Raw genomic sequence first — 18,888 nt, 5'->3', positions numbered from 1 at the left:
TCCTTCCTTCCAATATTTCCAAAACCGAGGCTAAAAGATCTGAAAAACCAGATATACTGTGGCAAAATATGAGAGAGGGGAAGAGAGTGTTCAGGCAATGTAATGACCCATCCTGAAGGATTCACCCTATGTGATGTCTGTATGGTATGTTTATGGGAATGGCTAGTTGGTAAATGGACAGAGGCAAAGTGAACTGATTTCCACAGCAGCATCCTCTTGGAAACACACAGGTATTGTCCCAAGTACATTGATGTCGATGCTGTCATTGAAGCTTTTCACCAGCACACCACTAAATTCACTTTTGAAAAATAGCAGTAAGATACCTTGGAGCAGTGGGTTGAGGGAAGGCCTCAGAGCTGCCGATGTATTTACAGGACAGATTTCTGATTGAATTAATTATTTACCAAATCCATCCACCCACCTATAATCACCGTGGCAAATCCCAAAGGGACATAGTGTCTTTGAAGATCAAGTGCTACCCAGATCAAACACTGGTAAGGAGCTTATAATGGCTGGCAGGATATTCAGTTTATGCCCATGACTAAGAATCTTGTCACTTTCATTAATATTAACTAAATAAATAAATAATTTAGAATTCGAAACCTGAATAATGTCATTTCATTACTATGATATAGCCAATGGCCAATCTGAAATTTCTCCCAAAATACTTAAAATCTATCATTGAATATGTAATCGTTTATGTAACCCCACCCCAACACACACACAATAGAAAAACACCTTTCTGCTACCACTTTATGATATTTTCAGTATCAGTAATCTATTGTGAGCTGAATTGTGGAAGAGAAAGACAAGGGGTGAAGAGACTGAATGTGACTTTTCTCTTCAATGTGATCCTTCTCGTTTGACACCAATGGACAGATCCTTGATCACTCTTGGTTCCCTTCTATTAAGGTGCGGCTACATCGTCTGCTTCCTTTGGTGGTATGTCGTGTACATACCGGGAAGGCCCCGAGCCCACAGAAGAGGTGAATCATGGCTTAGGCAAATAGAGACACTCCTGAAGGTGTGGCTATGTTCCTAAGAACTTACCTTATATGGCTCGCTACCTGCCCAAGCTCTGTGTTCCAATCTGAACTGCTAATTTTAGCCATGTGGCACCCCGCTGCGTCTGTTGCTAGAATCTTTTCTCAGCAGTTGTTCAAAACTATTGCTCGCACCTCCTGCCTGCCAGAGCCTTACATTGACGTGCAGTTACATTAACGCAGTGGGCTTTCATTGCAGCATGTAGCCACGCAGACACTTGTGTAACGTAGCCTTACTGACAGGATGGGTTCTTACTGCCTAAAATCAGCTCCTGCAGACAAGGTCCCATCCCTTCTCCTAACTGCAGTCATTAGTGAGCATCAGTGGGTTATCATTTGCTCAGCCCCGTGCTTGCCTTTGTACCGTTGGCAAGGAAGGCAAGAAATCTCCATAAAATAAAAGAAGCATTTCTTAAAACAAAGAATTGTACTTGGACTCTATGTCAAAGCTCTTTTTTTCCTTTGGCTTCTCAGTTACATATCTCCAGTACCACAAGTTCTGGGCGGCTCTGCTCCCCAGCAGTCCCTGAAGACCTAGGGGAGGCATCACTTTGAGGAGCTGTGAAAAATTCAGTGGGAGGTAACTCATGGTCTGCAGGGAGAAAGTTGCCCCTCTCCATGGCAAATGACACCCTTACTGCTAGCCAGCCTAGCTCCTGAAATACTGACCATTGTCATTTAACTTTGTTTTTCAGAGATTGCAAGTCTCTCATGCTGCTCTAACCCTGGCATCCCAGCTTCAGTAATAATAGAACAAGCATTCTTGCTATGTAGACCAGAACCCACCTCCTTCACTTATGAAGGCTCAAGCCAGCAGAGGCAATGTAGTCTAAGTGATAAAGAAGGCATGCAGGAGCATTCTACGCTCATTTGCTGCCTGTTTGTACAGACGTGTAGGAGAATGAAAGGATTGCAAACTGTCCAGTGGAACTGTAAGCATGTGACCGTGGGAACAATGACTTACATGAATCAACTGGACCATCGCTCTGCAATAGGCAGCAGTAGCAGTGGCCATGACCAAGCTACGCAGAAGTTCAAGACCTTGCATATGGGTTGTGGAATAACATTTTATCCCTCCTGTGCTTACAGTGTTCTTGTTGTAAAGCCTTTATACACAGGCTTTGTAACCAGGACAACATTTTCACCTTAACGGAAAAGGAATTAAGTCACTAAAGGCATGGAGGTGTGAAGATGTAGAACTAATTTGTAGAAATGTCTCACTTGGTATTAAGAAAAACTCAGCCATGAAAACATAGAATCATAGAATACTAGAACTGGAAGGGACCTCGAGAGGTCATCGAATCCAGTGCTCTGCCCTCATGGCAGGACCAAATACTGTCTAGACCATCCCTGATAGATGTTTATCTAACCTACTCTTAAATATCTCCAGAGATGGGGATTCCACAACCTCCCTGAGCAATTTAGTCCAGTGTTTGACTACCCTGACAGTCAGGAACTTTTTCCTAATGTCCAACCTAAACCTCCCCTGCTGCAGTTTAAGCCCATTGCTTCTTGTTTTATCCTCAGAGGCCAAGATGAACAAGTTTTCTCCCTCCTCATTATGACACCCTGAAAACTGCTCTCATGTCCCCTCCCCCCCCAATCTTCTCTTTTCTAAACTAAACAAACCCAATTCTTTCAGCCTTCCTTCATAGGTCATGTTCTCTAGACCTTTAATCATTCTCATTGCTCTTCTCTGGACCGTCTCCAATTTCTCCACATCTTTCTTGAAATGCAGTGCCCAGAACTGGACGCACTAACCAGCGCAGAGTAGAGTGGAAGAATGACTTCTCGTGTCTTGCTCACAACATACCTGTTAATATATCTCAGAATAATGTTTGCTTTTTTTGCAACAGCATCACACTGCTGACTCATATTCAGCTTATAACCCCACTATAACCCCTAGATCCCTTTCAGCAGAACTCCTTTGTAGACATTCGCTTTCCATTCTGTATATGTGAAACTGATTGTTCCTTCCTAATTGGAGCACTTTGCATTTGTCTTTATTAAACTTCATCCTGTTTACCTTAGACTATTTCTCCAATTTGTCCAGATCATTTTGAATTATGACCCTATCCTCCAGATTAGTTTCAACCCCTCCCAGCTTGATATCATCGGCAAACTTAATAAGCATACTTTCTATACTAATATCTAAATCGTTGATTAAGATATAGAACAGAGCCAGTTCCTAAGCAGACCCCTGCGGAACTCCACTTGTTATACCTTCCCAGCAGGATTGTGAACCATTAATAACTGCTCTCTGAGTACGGTTATCCAGCCAGTTATGCACCCACCTTATAGTAACCCCATCTAAGTTGTATTTGCCTAGTTTATTTATAAGAATATCATGCCAGACTGTATCAGGTTCCTTACCAAAGTCTAGGGATACCACATCCACCGCTTCTCCCTTATCCACAACACTCATTATCCTTTCAAAGAAAGCTATCAGATTGGTTTGACATGATTTGTTCTTTACATTTGAGGGACTGTTAGATTCAAAAGAATTGTGAAGACAAAGACAACAACAAAGAAAAGAGTATACTATATATAAATATCAGCCTGTTGATAAGTTTAGATGGAAGAGGGAAGAAAAGAACCACTGGGTAATGGTTGTAGAGATGTTTAAGTTGCTGAGGAACCAAAACAATATGCCTTTGTTAAGGCTATAAAAGTCCTCCAAGTGTTCCCCAAGTGTTCAGTTTTCTTATATATTTCATATTTAATTTTATCTCTGTTCTGTGCACTGGGGAGAAAGTTTCTTGAATGCAGGAGACAATACATGACACAGTTGCCATCTCTGGGGATTTATTTTATCTGATGCCAATCAGGGAAAAACTAGAAATGGAGTACTCCATCTAAGGATCATATTCTCTGGACCTTTTACTTTTATTTATTTATTTATTCCTTCTCTTTTCTTATGTTGTTGAGGCACTTTTTTAAACACAGTCTGGTTTCCCTGGCTGTTCTAAAAGGCTTAAAAGTTCTAATTATATGTAATTTGATCTAGAAAGAGACAAAACAGAATGAACAATTGAAAGGATTAGAGGTTTATGTAGAGAAACTGTAAGGAGGAAATCTTGGTTGAGACTATGAAAGGAATGAACTGGGTAGGAGACTGCTAATGCTTAGAAGCAGCAGTGTTAAAGACATACTGAAATGAGAGGGTGTCTTTTTTCTGTTGAGAGAGGTTATAGGAATAGTGTTTTTGTGATGAGGAATAATTGAAAGAAAGAAGACAATGCACATAAAAGGCAGCTATTTCCATTGCTATGACCTAACTTCAGCTTTCTAACTCTCAGAAGAATCCGTCCTTCCTTTTTTCCCCCTTCTCTTGCTTCTGTCTGAGCAGATCCAGCATGATAGCCTTTTTTTTCAAGCTGCAATCTTTTAAAACCTTGGAAAGTAGGGGAATAAGGAGAAGTTACATATTCTCAATAAAGCAGCATGTACGTAATTTATTTATGACAAAAATAAAAGGTGCAGGGGGCATTCTATGTGAAAACCTGCATTGCCTAGAAAATTTAATGCTGATGGGTGTTGACTACAACTTCTTCCTTCTATATTTAAAGCCTGAAATGGTGATGTTTGCTTTGTGAGACCCTCCATTAAATTTTGGCGGACTTTGTAGCACTGCAGAGATGTTTGTGGACCCTGCCTGTGGTATGGAGTATCTGAAGTTGTCTGAGATCATCCCCACAGAATACTTTTCAACTCACTCTACTTTATCAGCTAGATCTTCAGTAGGAGTATTTTAGTGATGTATACCATCTAAGGATCTAGCATTGTATGAGTCCCAGAACTTTGCAAGAAACTGAATTCCCAACTGTTAATTGCTCTGGGTACGTCTACACTACAGCGCTAGTTCGAACTAACTTAGTTCGAATTAGTTAATTCGAACTAAGCTAGTTCGAACTAACGCATCTAGAACTAAAAACTAGTTCGAACTAGCGTTTTGCTAGTTCGAACTAGTAAGTCCACATTGAGTGGACTCTGAACAGGGCTTAATGATGGCCGGAAGCAGTGCCGGCAGGGCATAAAAGGAGGACTTAGAGCATGGAGATACTGTCTCAGGCTAGCCGAGGGCTGCGCTTAAAGGGTCCCGACCCCCACCCCGGACACACAGTTCTAAGGGGTGCCCCGCTTGCAAAGAAGTTCTGGCTTGGAGTGCCCTGAGTGCCCACACTGGGCACATCACACCACTCGGCCATCAGCCCGGCTGCACTTGCCGCAGGCTGCCATCTGGGGAGAGGGAGTAATTGGGGGGCTGCAGGAGAGCTTCCACCCCCAGAAGCCCGCAGAGCCAGCCCAGTCCTCCCCATCGGGGGCTCGTACCCCATTCCTCCCTCACCTCCTTCCACTTGCCCTTCCCTAGCCCCCCTTCTTCTTGATGTACAAAATAAAGATAACGTTTCTTCCAACATTGACTCTGTCTTTATTGAAAAAAACTGGGGGAGACTGGGAAAAGGAGGTGGGAGAGGGGAAGAGAAAGGCTGGGAGAGGGGAGGGCAACTAACATGATCAGGGGTTGGGAACAGGTCCCAGATGAAGAGAGGCTACAGAGACTGGGACTGTTCAGCTTAGAAAAGAGGAGACGGAGGGGGGACAGGATAGAGGTCTGTAAAAGCAGGGGTTGGGTGGAGAGGGTGCATTCAGAAAAGTTCTTCATGAGTTCCCATAAAGAAGGACTAGAGGACACCAAAGGAAAGGAATGGGTAGCAGGCTTGAAACTAGTAAGAGAAAGTTGTTCTTGACAAAGCAAATAGTTAACCTGTGGAACTCCTTGCTGCAGGAGGCTGTGAAGGCTACAACTAGAACAGAGTTTAAAGGGAAGTGAGATCAAGTCATGGAGGTTGGGTCCATGGAGTCCTATTAGCCAGAGGGTAGGAGTGGTGTCCCTGCCCAAAGTTTGTGGAAGGCTGGAGAGGGATGGCACGAGACAAATGGCTTGGTCATTGTCTTCGGTCCATCCCCTCCAGGGTCCCTAGGGTTGGCCGCTGTGGGCAGACAGGCTACTGGGCTAGATGGACCTTTGGTCTGACCCAGGACGGCCATTGTAAGCTCAGGGCTCAGTGTCGGGGGTCTCAGTGGACCCCCTTGATTTTCATGCACACCTGGTCCTGGGTGGCCAGGCTGGCAGCTCTCCTGCCCTAGACGGCCACTTTCCTGTGCCTAGTGCGGAGATCGTGGACGAGGTCCACGATGTCCGCACTAGCCCAGGAAGGTGCCCGCCTCTTGCGGTCCAGGGCAAGCTCCCGGGAGCCGCCAGCCTGGTCCCGGCAAGAGGGGGTGGGCTGGGGGGCATCGGGTGGGTGGCTCTGTGCCGTGCCAGGTGCAGGGTCTGCTAGCTGGGTGCTGGCAGGCTTGCACCTGGCACGGGCACCGTAGCCAGCCCGTGCCCCTTTAAGGGGTCCGGGGCCGGGAGGGGGGCATAGAGTTTCCCTGGTGTTGGCCAGAGTGGCCACCAGGGAAACCTGGGGAGGGCTAGCCTCCCACTAGTTCGAACTAAAGGGCTACACAGCCCTTAGTTCGAACTAGCTAGTTCGAACTAGGCGTTAGTCCTCGTAAAATGAGGTTTACCTAGTTCGAACTAAGCGCTCCGCTAGTTCGATTCAAATTCGAACTAGCGGAGCGCTAGTGTAGCGCATAGGAAAGTTAGTTCGAACTAACGTCCGTTAGTTCGAACTAACTTTCTAGTGTAGACATACCCTCTGTAATTTTGCCACAGCTAACATATAATTGTTACACTTAGCCCATATGTGCCAATTTCACCTTCAAGGAGCTTCAAAAACATTATTTTAATCTGCACATAGGTTAATCATTATTTTAATCTGCACATAGGTTAATCATTATTATCTCTAAGTAATAATGAAAAATTAAAAACACTTGGTTTCAAAGCAGACATTTGAGACTATCCCAGATGAAGCTTCATTGAAGGGGTTCTCTTATTGTTCAACTGTGCCCAAAATGTTCACTCTCCCTGGTCAAAGGTTATTGCAGGTTAAGCTAAAATATAAAAAGACAATAAAACTCCAGTTTCATGATGACTGAATCAATATTGTACTGCATCCTTTACCCCAGATTCCCAATTTCACTATGAAAAATAAGTATGTCTGTTTGCTTTCTTATCTCAGCAAATGTTGCATCCATTTGAATCGCTCCTACTCACTTTCCGTGTCCTCCCCATGTGATGACGTTAATTGTACCAAAGGCCCTTATATAAACCGAGGTTTTTCTGAAGGAGTTCTCAGTGCACCAAGCTTGGCCACCATGGGGCTAAAACTTGCCAGCCTGTTGGCACTGGGGCTGGCTCTTTCCTGTGCAAGCGAAATTAAGAAAGGTAAGAGAAGGAAATGGGAGGGTGAGGACTTTCCAGCTGGAAAACGGTAGAAGGATTTAACTAGTATAGTGAGGAAGAAGCTAACCGTGTGAGGAAATAATCCTAGGCAATATTATGACATCAAATATCCTTTCTGAAATAGAGGAGAATTCTACAGTTTTCTATGTTTTTCTTTCTGAGCTCTGTGGCTGGCTGAATCCATTATGTTGACCTCTAGCATAATGTATGTGAGGAAGTAACAATTGCCTAGCATGATGGTTTGCAGGAGTTTGGCAAATACCAAGCAATAGCAATGCAGAAAGGGTGCATAACGAAAACTCTGCATGTGGCTATTCAGAAATAGCAGTATATGCTTTTTTGTCCAAAAAATGTATGCATTGTCTCAACATGGACTAGATCGTCTTTAAATCCATAACTTCAGCTTTCCTAGTCCATAATCTCTTAATCTTCCTTTTTAAAAGAAAGAGTTTCCAAATTAATTTGCCTGAGGTAGTAGGATGAATAGGTTTGATTAAAAACAGCAAATATTTTGGTGCAATCAGGTGGTATATTCCTGTGCAATTGCTCAGGGATTTGAATATTGGGATTGGTCCCTTCTTGAATAAGATATGACTATGTGTTACACAACAGTTATTTCAGAATAATGGCCGTTATTCCGAAATAATTATAAGAGTGTCTACACAGCAATTCTGTTATTTTGAAATAATTTTGAAATAATGGATGGCTTATTTCAATTTCTGTAACCTCATTCTACGAAGAATAATGCCTCTTCCAAAATAGCTATTTCAAAATAAGGAGTATGTAGATGATCCACTTCTGCTATTTCAAAATAGCTCCTCACCATGGGTATTCTAAATTATTCCTCTTGAGTCTCTAAGTCAAGATAGTACATCTACAATAGGGAAGTCTGCCTTGGACTATTTTTGAGGCTTCCCTGCAGTGTAGACCTGGTATTAAGAAGTAAGCAACTTCGGAATAACTATTCCAGAATAGCTTATTCTAAAATAATTGTGCAGTGTAGATGTATGTTATGAGAGCACCTGGGCTACGACTAGACTGGCCCCAAATTCCGGAAAAGGGATGCAAAGCAGGTAAGTCGGCATTGGGAAATCCGCAGGGGATTTAAATATCCCCCGCGGATTTAAATAAACATGTCCGCCGCTTTTTTCCTGCTTGGGGAAAAGCCGGAAAAAAGCGTCTAGACTGGCCCGATCCTCCGGAATAAAACCCTATTCTGGAGGATCTCTTATTCCTACTTTGAAGTAGGAATAAGAGTTCCTCCGGAATAGGGCTTTATTCCGGAGGATCGGGCCAGTCTAGACGCTTTTTTCCGGCTTTTCCCCAAGCCGGACATGTTTATTTAAATCCGTGGGGGATTTTTCCCTATGCTGACTTACCTGCTTTGCATCCCTTTTCCAGAATTTGGGGCCAGTCTAGACGTAGCCCTGATGTTAGCAATTGGGAAGAAGGGAACACATTCCATTGTTTTCCAGTCCCACTGGAATGCAGGAGTCAGCATAGATGGGCTTTGGAGAGATGGATGTGCACCCTTCCTTAAATGAAGTTTTTTGGATAGAGTAGAAAGTAGAGAAATTAGGAGTTCCTAAAAAATCCTTGAGCTTCTCAAAGCAAACTATATCTATAGATCTCCGGAGAAAGTGATTGTCAAAATAGATCCATGAACTATAAATATGATGCTCTGAGGTGTGTTTTACTTACAGCATGACCTGATTCCCTTAAATATCTGTTATTCAAGAGGACGTATGGTTTAGTTCACTCAATTAAAAAAAAAACAACCCTGGGAATTAATCTAGTGTTTATGAGTGTAAAAGGTGTTGATGCTTACTTGGCTGGCTTCCTTTACCACACGTAGTTCTGACAATGAACCTTATACTTAATCTACAACAATCCTGGTTATTCCAGTTTTGAGAACAACTTTCAGGTTGTGCCAAGTTTGTGTCAGTTACTGTTGTGAACAAATGCTGGTGGACTGAGAGTGAGACCTCCAAACATTTGGTTGCAATTTCTTTCTTCTTACCTTCCCAACATAAGTTAGTTGTTGTCTAAAGTTGAGTTTTTCTGATTACCGATGGTACTCCAGGTCACTATTTCTAGTGGAAATAATGAATTCACATCTGGAACTCAGATCGCTTAAGGGATTAATTCCTGTCATGAAATTATCTTGCAGAGAAATTGAAAAAAGTAAAAACAGTATTTAGAATAAATCAATATACTTGGCACCCTGGTCTGAGCCTATGTTAATGGTACAGAAGTGGCCTCTGCAGGAGTGTTAGAGCTTCTCAGTAAAGTTGGGGAAATAACTGACTTTGGTCATTGGCAGTTCTGAAAAATAAATAAATAACGTCAAAATTGCTTTGGGTCAGACCAAACTGCAAATTCTTTATAAAAAAAAAAAAACCCACACAGGAGGTGAATCAAAATAATCAATATAATTTTGTTTTAAGGTGAATAAAGCATTATGTTCCATTTCTGGATATTTGATCAATAACAAGCCAGGAAAATTTAAGGGGTTATAATTCAGGGGGTTTTCAAAATCTAGGTCATGGTTTGTAAGGGCAAGCTGCTAGCTGGCTGAAAGATGCTTTATTTACCTGCACCTCCATAGGTACAGGTGATTGCAGTGCCGTTGGCTTCAGATTGCAGTTCCCAGACAATGCAAGTTGTGTGAAGAGGAGTGTATCAGGACACTGCTTCCCACAGCTCCGATTGGCTGGGAATAGACAACAGGAGCTGCGATCACCTGTACCTATAGAGGTGCAGGTAAATGGAGTGTCTCATGGACATCTAGCCACTTCCCCTTACAAACCACAACCCAGAGTTTGAAAGCCCCTGGTACATTAATAAAAAGGCCAGAGGAGGATCCTCTTTTATCCCAGGTATCAGGGCACTCATCCAGGCTGTGCTCTATCAGGGGCTATTGTGGAAGGGATGTCTCTCAGTTTCTCCTACTAAAGCTATTCCACTTGGAATAACAATGGTTGACTGGTTATTGGGCCAGAGAAAGAGTATGTCAAAGGCTCTGTAGCCTGGTTATGGCAGGCTCTGTCAATGTGGTTTATCCAATTTCATGTCCCTGCATTACATCAGGCAGAGAGGAGAGATTAAACTCAGGTTTCCTAGATCTCGGGCAAGTGCCTCTAACCACTTAGGGCTCTAAGGTATAAAAGCCCTATTGCCATTTCTTCTTCTGTGAATGGAGCCCTTGTCCCTTTCCATCCCCCCAAAATCATTTGAAACAAAACTGTTGGCAGCTATGTGTCAAATTCAGAAATAATTCAGGGTTTACTGAAACTATTTCTTTCAATGAATAAACTATTTGTGCCAACAATTGTGCCTACTTCAGCATCTCAGTCTCAACAGGCAGTTGCCCTCACCTATAGCACATGCAGTCAGAACTCCAAGAGACCCAGGATGCATATAAAGATGCATGACCCTCAGCCACAGAGGTGCACATTTCATCTGCTTATTATGTAAATATTGGGGATTTGCAGTTTTGGCAAATTGGTACATCTATATTTGTAAGTGGCTTGTTCTGCATACATGCAGATTAGCTTCTCATGTAAACCTAATTGTAGTCCAGGGCTGAATCGTCTACATATAAATCCTTAGCGGTCTTGCTGTGTAATGCTGCTTATTGTCAATAGGGGTGTATCTACCCAGCAGCATTATTTTGGAATAAAGGCCATTATTCTGATATAACAGTGGGAGCATCTACACAGCAATTCGGTTATTTTGAAATAAATTTGAAATAATGGACGGGCATACTCCAACTTCTGTAAACCTCATTCCATGAGGAATAATGCCTATTCCGAAATAGATAGTTTGGAATATCAATAATGTGGAAGCTCCACTGCTTCTGTTTCAAAATAGCTCTTCCTTAGAGCCATTCAAACTAATTGCTCTTCAGTGCCTCCTTGGGCTATAAATGGAGGCTTCCCTGTACTGTAGATGTGCTATTTTGGAATAAGTTATTTTGGAGTACAGACGTACCTTAAGTGCTTTAGCTACCTCATCTTGCTTTCTTCAACCTTTTTTCCTTCACTTAACAGGCAGATCCCAAAACCATGGCCACTATGTCTGCAGCACCTGGGGCAACAATCATTTCAAAACTTTTGATGGAGACTTCTACCAGTTTCCTGGCCTCTGTGATTACAACTTTGCTTCTGACTGCCGAGAAGCTTACAAGGAGTTCTCAGTCCACATCCAGCGTGATACCAGTCAAAATGGACACCCTGAAATCCAATATGTCCTGATCACCATAAAGGATGTTGTGATCTACCTCACCCAACATACGGCTGTGGTGGATGAGCAAGTGTAAGTTACTCGAGTAGTATAATTCTTCAATGAAATCTCCGGTAAAATGCTTCTATAGACAAACAGAATTGTGCAATGTGTAGCATTAAAATAAAAGAAATTCTGGGGTAGGAACACAATATTGTGATTAGACCCACTGAAGTGAATGTGACATTTTACTAGCTAAGGTACTGCCACTAGAGTAAGGGTGCCAGATCCTAGATTAGCTTTAACCCATTTTAACATGATCAAATAAATATAATATACTTTTCAGTTGTCATTGCTGCCTGTAACTAGAACCCAGGTTTTATTAAAAACCATCAGACCCACTCCACTAAAGAAATAGAAAATAACATTGTGTTTTCCAGGCACCAAGCCAGACTATATCCAGAAATACTATGAAGTCTTTTGACAAATTGTACTGTCAAAACTGAGAGAGTGCTTAGTTGTACACCAACGTGTTAAAAAGAAATTCACAAGAAGCTTTTTGGGGGTCCTGTAAATATTACTTTTCCATGCACTGAACCTATTCCCTTATGTATTGCTCATAGAAGACTTGTGGAACAGATTTTCACTGTGTGTGGAATTTAGTTCCATAGCAGTGTTTCTCAACCTTTTTTTTTATATAAAGTATCCCTTTTTTAAAACAAATTATAAGTACCCCCAGTATCTACAGTTTTGAGACACACAAATTTTTTTCTACTATTGCAACACATTTGTTTAAACAACTTAATCGTAGTTGAGCAGGCGATGACATTTTTGGGTGTAAAAAGTACAAAAATAATAAAGTGCTGTAAAACTTAAAACAAAAATGCAGTTTTCTCAAAATTTCAGTTGTGTTGACGTACCCCCCCAGACTTCTCTCGAGTACCCCTAAGGGTACTCGTACCACTGGTTGAGAAACACTGTTCTATAGACTTTCACATCCTTTAAACCTTTCCCGTGGCCATATGGACGTATAAAATATCACTGCATGCCAGCCAATGAAAGCTATAGCGCAGCTGAATTTTAAGAAATGCCTTTGGAATATCAATCCATTGACTACCAACACAAAATTAACAGCCTTCAACTTCCTGAAGGGGGGGGGTGCCAAAGAGGATGGAGAGAGGCTGTTCTAAGGGGTGGCAGATGACAGAACAAGTAGCAATGGTGTCAAGTTGCAGTGTGGGAGGTCTAGGTTGGATATTAGGAAAAACTGTTTCATTAGGAGGGTGGTGAAACACTGGAATGGGGGTATGTCTACACTACAGCACTAATTCGAACTAACTGAATTCAAATTAGTTAATTCGAACTAAGCTAATTCGAACTAGCGCATCTAGACCTAAAAACTAGTTCGAATTAGTGTTTTGATAATTCGAACTAGCATGTCCACATTGAGTGGACCCTGAACCGGGGTTAAGGATGGCCGGAAGCAGTGCCAGCAGAGCATCAGGTTAGGACTTAGAGCGTGGATCTGCTGTCTCAGGCTAGCCCAGGGCTTTTCTTAAAGGGACCCGACCCCCACCCCGGACAGACAGTTCTCAGGGTTCCCCGCTCGCTTGTCTAACTCGATGAGGGACAGCAAAGCAGTCCTGGCTTGGAGTGCCCTGAGTGCCCACACTCGGCACATCACAGCACTCGGCCATCAGCCCGGCTGCACTTGCCGCAGGTTGCCATCCGAGGAGTCGGGGTCAATCGGGGGGCTGCAGTAGAGCTTCCACCCTGAAGAACCTGCAGAGCCACCCCAGTTCTCCCCATCAGGGGATCGTACCCCATTCCTCCCTCACCTCCTTCCACTTACCCCTCCCTAGACCCCCTTCCTGATGTACAAAATAAAGGACACGTGTGTTCAAAAATAGAAACTCTCTTTATTGAACAAACCTCGGGGAGACTGGGAAAAGGAGGTGGGAGAAGGGAAGAGAGAGGGTGGAAGAGGGGAGGACAACTAAAATGATCAGGGGTTTGGAACAGGTCCCATATGAAGAGAGGCTAAAGAGACTGGGACTTCTCAGCTTAGAAAAGAGGAGACTGAGGGGGGATATGATAGAGGTCTATAAAAGCATGAGTGGTGTGGAGAGGGTGCATAAAGAAAAGTTCTTCATTAGCTCCCATAATAGAAAGACTAGAGGACACCAAATGAACTGAATGGGTAGCTGGCTTCAAACTAATAACAGAAAGTTCTTCTTCACAAAGCAAATAGTCAACCTGTGGAACTCCTTGCTGCAGGAGGCTGTGAAGGCTAGAACTATAACAGAGTTTAAAGAGAAGTGAGATAAAGTCATGGAGGTTGGGTCCATGGAGCGCTATTAGCCAGGGAGTAGAAATGGTGTCCCTGGCCTCTTTTTGTGGAAGGCTGGAGATGGATGGCATGAGACAAATGGCTTGTGTACATAGGAAACATAAGGGAGACATGCAATAGAGGGGCGGCTATTCACTGAAGCACCTTCTTATCAGTCAATAGCATCTTTGCTCCACCCTGTTTGAGATACTTGGGTCAAATTAATACTCTGTGCCAATTCTATTAAAGATCTATCTCTTCCAATTAGATGATTGTGTTTTGATGTTTTGAACAAGCTCTTTTCTCTCCACATTTATTTCCGCTTGTGTTGACCATCTGGCCCCATGTTTGAATTGTTCCCATCCCAAATCATTAGGCCATTATCTCAAAAAAGGGGAATACCCAGTGTCTTGTAACAGTATATGGTTTTTGCAAATGAAAGACCCTATTTAGTTTCTTATGCTCATTTTCTACATGAACCTTACTCATGGGTAAGTAGTGAGTATTTTCGCTCCGGGGTTCAGATCCTTTGTTTTTTGCTTTTATTGTCTGAATCACATTTCTTTGCTGGCATTTTGCCTATTTTGCTAACTTGAGATAGAGAATTTATTCCTTTAAGGAGCCCGTGGCTCTGAGATTGCTTTGCCTTGCTAAAGTGAATTCTAGATGGCACCAAAATGTCAAGTCTTAAATTTTACAGGTGATAGCCACAGAAGATGAGTGTTATCCAATGAAAGCTGTGCAATCATCAGGCAGAGTTGTTTTCAGAACTCCCTTGAAACAGGGAGAATCTGTATTGCATTTCTGTGGCCAGCTGCAATGATTGTTGATTTTAGTAATTTATATTAAGTCAAAATTACTTAAATTTACATTAGGTCAAACAAAATTTAACTTACCTCTGCAAATATCTCAGGAGAAGGGGATTTAATTCCCTACTAAACATAGTGGCTCTGTCTACATTGGCACCCTTTTCCGGAAAAGGGATGCTAATGAGACCAGTCGGAATTGCAAATGCCCCGGGGATTTAAATTTTCTCTGCGACATTTGCATGAACATGGCTGCCGCTTTTTTCCGTCTTGGGGCTTTGCCGGAAAAAAGCGCCAGTCTAGACAGAGATCTTTCGGAAAATAAAGCCTTTTTCGGAAGATCCCTTATTCCTACTTAAAATCAGGAATAAGGGATCTTCCGGAAAAGGCTTTATTTTCCGCAAGATCCCTGTCTAGACTGACGCTTTTTTCCGGCAAAGCCCCGAGCTGGAAAAAAGCGGCAGCCATGTTCATGCAAATGCCGCGGGGGAAATTTAAATCCCCGGGGCATTTGCAATTCCGACTGGTCTCGTTAGCATCCCTTTTCCGGAAAAGGGTGCCAATGTAGACACAGCCAGTCTGTCCTGTATAACAGAAAACATCTGTGTGGGATTGGAGATAGAGGCCAGAGTCTGGTTTCCCTGTGCACGCTGATATTTCTTTTGCAGTACCTAAGGCATTCAGGTTAGTCCTTTCTATTCCTTTCTGCTTTCTACATTACCTTTAATGCAAAACCTCGGTCTTTTTTCTTTTAGTGTAAAAACACCATACTACAGTTCTGGTTTGCTGATTGAGAGCACTGAAGTCTACACTAAAGTCTATGCAAGAGCAGGCCTTATTCTAATGTGGAACCGTAAAGATGCACTGATGGTATGTATGACATGGAACTTTACTTATGCTACTATTGGTTATCAATATAGGCTACACGGAGTCACTGTGTTAAGCAGTCTTATCCGACTGGCAATAGACATAGCTTATTCTCAGCTGAGAAGGTTCCTTTGTCCGTTATGTGACTGCAGTGGGTGTAGAAATGAATGTTTCTTCACTCTCAGGAGAAGATGAGAAGAGAATGAAAAACAGCTAATATTAATTCTAACAAATTCTGATCTTCATTCCATTTGTTTGTCCTTTGAAGGACTGCTGTGCTCTATTATTCAGGTCCCCAGCAAGAAAATTCACCTCTCCAGGGAAGAGGGTTTTTTTTTTTTTTTTTAAATTTGTAGCACACTTTCTTCCTAAGTTTTGACATAATGTTGGTGAGAAGAACTATCATGGATATAATAACTTCTCTCATTCTTCCATGAAATGTTTTTATTATTTTCCTATAGTAATTATTTACCAGGGGACTGTATTACTATTATGGTTGGTGCACTAAAACCTAATTTAAAATGAATGGGCATTCACTATCTTTCCTCTCTATGAACTTGCTATCCTAGTGAATTTATTCTTGTTAGAATGTTTCGTTAGTGCTACACCTGATTTTCTTTCTTTCTCCCCTCCTCCCTTATTTAGTTGGAGCTGGACAGCAAGTTTAACAACAACACATGTGGTCTTTGTGGTGATTACAATGGACTGCAGGTCTACAATGAATTTATCTCTAATGGTAAGTGGTTTGAAAGAATATATAGCTACCACATAAAGCTAGCTTATGGATATTGTATGTGGAAACATAAGAGAGAGAAAAGAAGAATTTACTATAGAGTGACTGAGATTTTCTCGTCTGAAGAAGTGGGTTTTGCCCACAAAAACTCATGATACTTGTTAGTCTCCAAAGTGCCTCAGAACTCCTCATTGAGATTTTTTGGTGATTGCTAGGAATACAGAGATAAATTATTAATGGTGTAGCATCTTCCAAGTGATTCAGCTGACTCTGTGGAGCAAACTTTGTTGGTGCAAACTTTCTCGTTTGTGGGAACACTAGTGAGTTTTTCATCTCCATTTGAAGTCCAGAATATATTGTTAAGTTTTCTGTGCTCATCAAGACATTTTTACATCTTCCTCCCAGGAATGAGATTCAATCCCATCACATTTGGAAATATGCAGAAGATTAACAAACCAGGTGGTGTATGTGAGGACCCTGATGAAACAACAACCATTGCAACCTGTAATCAGCATGTGAGTAATCATGGTTATCAACTTTACTTAGGGCATTAACATGGCTATGAATTTTAAAAGGAGAGGGAGACCTGATGAAGGATCGTAGTTCCATTTGTGCTGTTTCTGACACAGATCACCTAAGACATGGACCCATCTCTCTTGTGCAGACTCTGCTGATGTCCAGAAGCCAAGTATCATGTTAGCAAAAGGGAACTTCTCTAGATACTCAGGTGCAGGGATGCCCTTTAACCTTTCCCCTTTCCTCTCTCCTCCTTAGCGGGATGAGTGCCTGAGTCTGCTGACGTCTTCAAAATTCTCCGACTGCGTGTCACGCCTGAATCTGGAGATATACGTTGAAGCCTGCATGCAGGATAAATGTACCTGCCATGGAACTGAAGATTCCTTCTGCCTCTGCAGCACCATCTCTGAGTTCTCTCGCCAATGTTCCCACGCTGGTGGCCAGCCTGGAAACTGGAGGACAGACAAGTTTTGCCGTAAGCATCTTCCCAAACTTGTCAGAACAATTGGTTCATCCTGGATGAAATATTTAAAATTGCTCAGTTTGTGTATTTCCTGTTTTCCTTTTCCTTGCCTTTGTTATTAAAGATATTTACTGGAAGGAGAGATTATATTGCACTTGCTACATGGAATGATCATGCTCTCTCTGAAATTTAGCCACGTGTTTGAAGTGTGCTTAAAGTCCATTACTTTTAGTCAACTGAGTCAAGTCCGCTGATATCTTTGGAGTCAATATATGCTACTTGGTTTCTGTGGAACACGGAGTGTGTATTCCAGTCATTGATCTGTTTCTTTCATTATTTTAGCCGTGACATGCCCTGGAAACATGATCTACCAGGAAAGCAGCTCACCATGCATAAACACTTGTTCTCATTTGGAGGTCAGCAGCCTTTGTGAGGAACACCATATGGATGGCTGCTTCTGCCCTGAAGGTAGGTGTCTCTCTCAGTCCTATATGAGACAATAGATTTGGATTCAAGTCCCTTCATATACTTTAAAATGTTTCTGAAAAAGGCTCTATTATCTATAATTTTCCTTCCCTAAAAAACGCAGTCAAGATTTCAATATTCAACATAAAGAAAGTGACATTTTAGAAATGAATACATTTCACCAGTAGAATTAATTTGTCCTTGTAAATTCATAAAATTCTAGCATATTGACAAAAGTCATGCATTTGCTTGGCTTCATTTAACCCACACCAACCTGTAACTGGGCCTTATGGTTTATGAGGCCTCTATTTCTTCTGAAACAATACTTGGTCCTTCAGGTTAAACAGTGGACATACATTTTTTTGGAGTTTTTCAATTCAGTCCCTGTAGGTAACCCAGTCAAGGGGCACAATTCCATACATATTATCTACATGGAAATCGTATTAATCAGATGTGACAATGAGCTCAGGTGTGAAATCCAAGACCCTATTGCCAAATACTGTCACGGTGACAGCACCACCATAGTTTAGGCAGATTTTAAAGTCAGCCATTGAGAACGTGCGGATTTAAGTGGTGATTTAGCCCCCAGGATGTTTAACCATACAGCTTCCATTAAAAATATTAAACATTATAAAAAATGGAAGCTGCATGGTTTAATCCCTTTTGATGCCTTCAATTGCCATGAATTTTTTGGGTGATTGAGAATGTGCCTCAGGACAGTTGATTACCCCCACACATGGCCCTATTCTTTATTATTGGCTCTTCTCCAGGCTTAAGGAGCCTGTCTCCAGTGATTCCCCCCACCCCCTGCTCAACATGCAACATAGATATATCTTCCTTTTGATTTAATGGCTGGAAATCACAATTTCATTATACATTCTGAGCCTGGGAAGGAGAACCCCAGAGTCTATAGCAGAGTATTCAAATGGAGTACACCAGCGTGTACTGATGTAGCAGTGAGGGTTTGTGCTCACCTACTACACTCTGCCTAATTTAGTAGTTTCCAATTTCATGGCAATTGTGGACCAGGTTAGCAGTACACATTTGCCCACCCAAGCCCTCCCTGGAACTGTGCTCTATGCAGTCC

General features: G+C 42.2%; 1 protein-coding gene across 1 annotated transcript in view; it reads left to right on the top strand.

Annotated features, from left to right (window-relative positions):
• The first annotated feature begins 14,425 nt into the window (after positions 1-14,425).
• The window catches only part of LOC102453848 (mucin-2-like), a 57,912-nt gene continuing 53,449 nt past the window's right edge, over positions 14,426-18,888 (top strand). The window contains exons 1-6 of the mRNA XM_075928794.1: positions 14,426-14,442; positions 15,513-15,627; positions 16,270-16,360; positions 16,763-16,872; positions 17,132-17,348; positions 17,679-17,804. Coding sequence (XP_075784909.1) covers positions 14,426-14,442; positions 15,513-15,627; positions 16,270-16,360; positions 16,763-16,872; positions 17,132-17,348; positions 17,679-17,804 — 676 coding nt within the window. The remainder of the gene's footprint in view (positions 14,443-15,512; positions 15,628-16,269; positions 16,361-16,762; positions 16,873-17,131; positions 17,349-17,678; positions 17,805-18,888) is intronic.

The sequence above is a fragment of the Pelodiscus sinensis genome, chromosome 4 (genome assembly GCF_049634645.1).
Source record: "Pelodiscus sinensis isolate JC-2024 chromosome 4, ASM4963464v1, whole genome shotgun sequence".
NCBI classification, from domain to species: domain Eukaryota; kingdom Metazoa; phylum Chordata; order Testudines; family Trionychidae; genus Pelodiscus; species Pelodiscus sinensis.
This window is presented reverse-complemented; position numbering and strand designations above follow the sequence as displayed.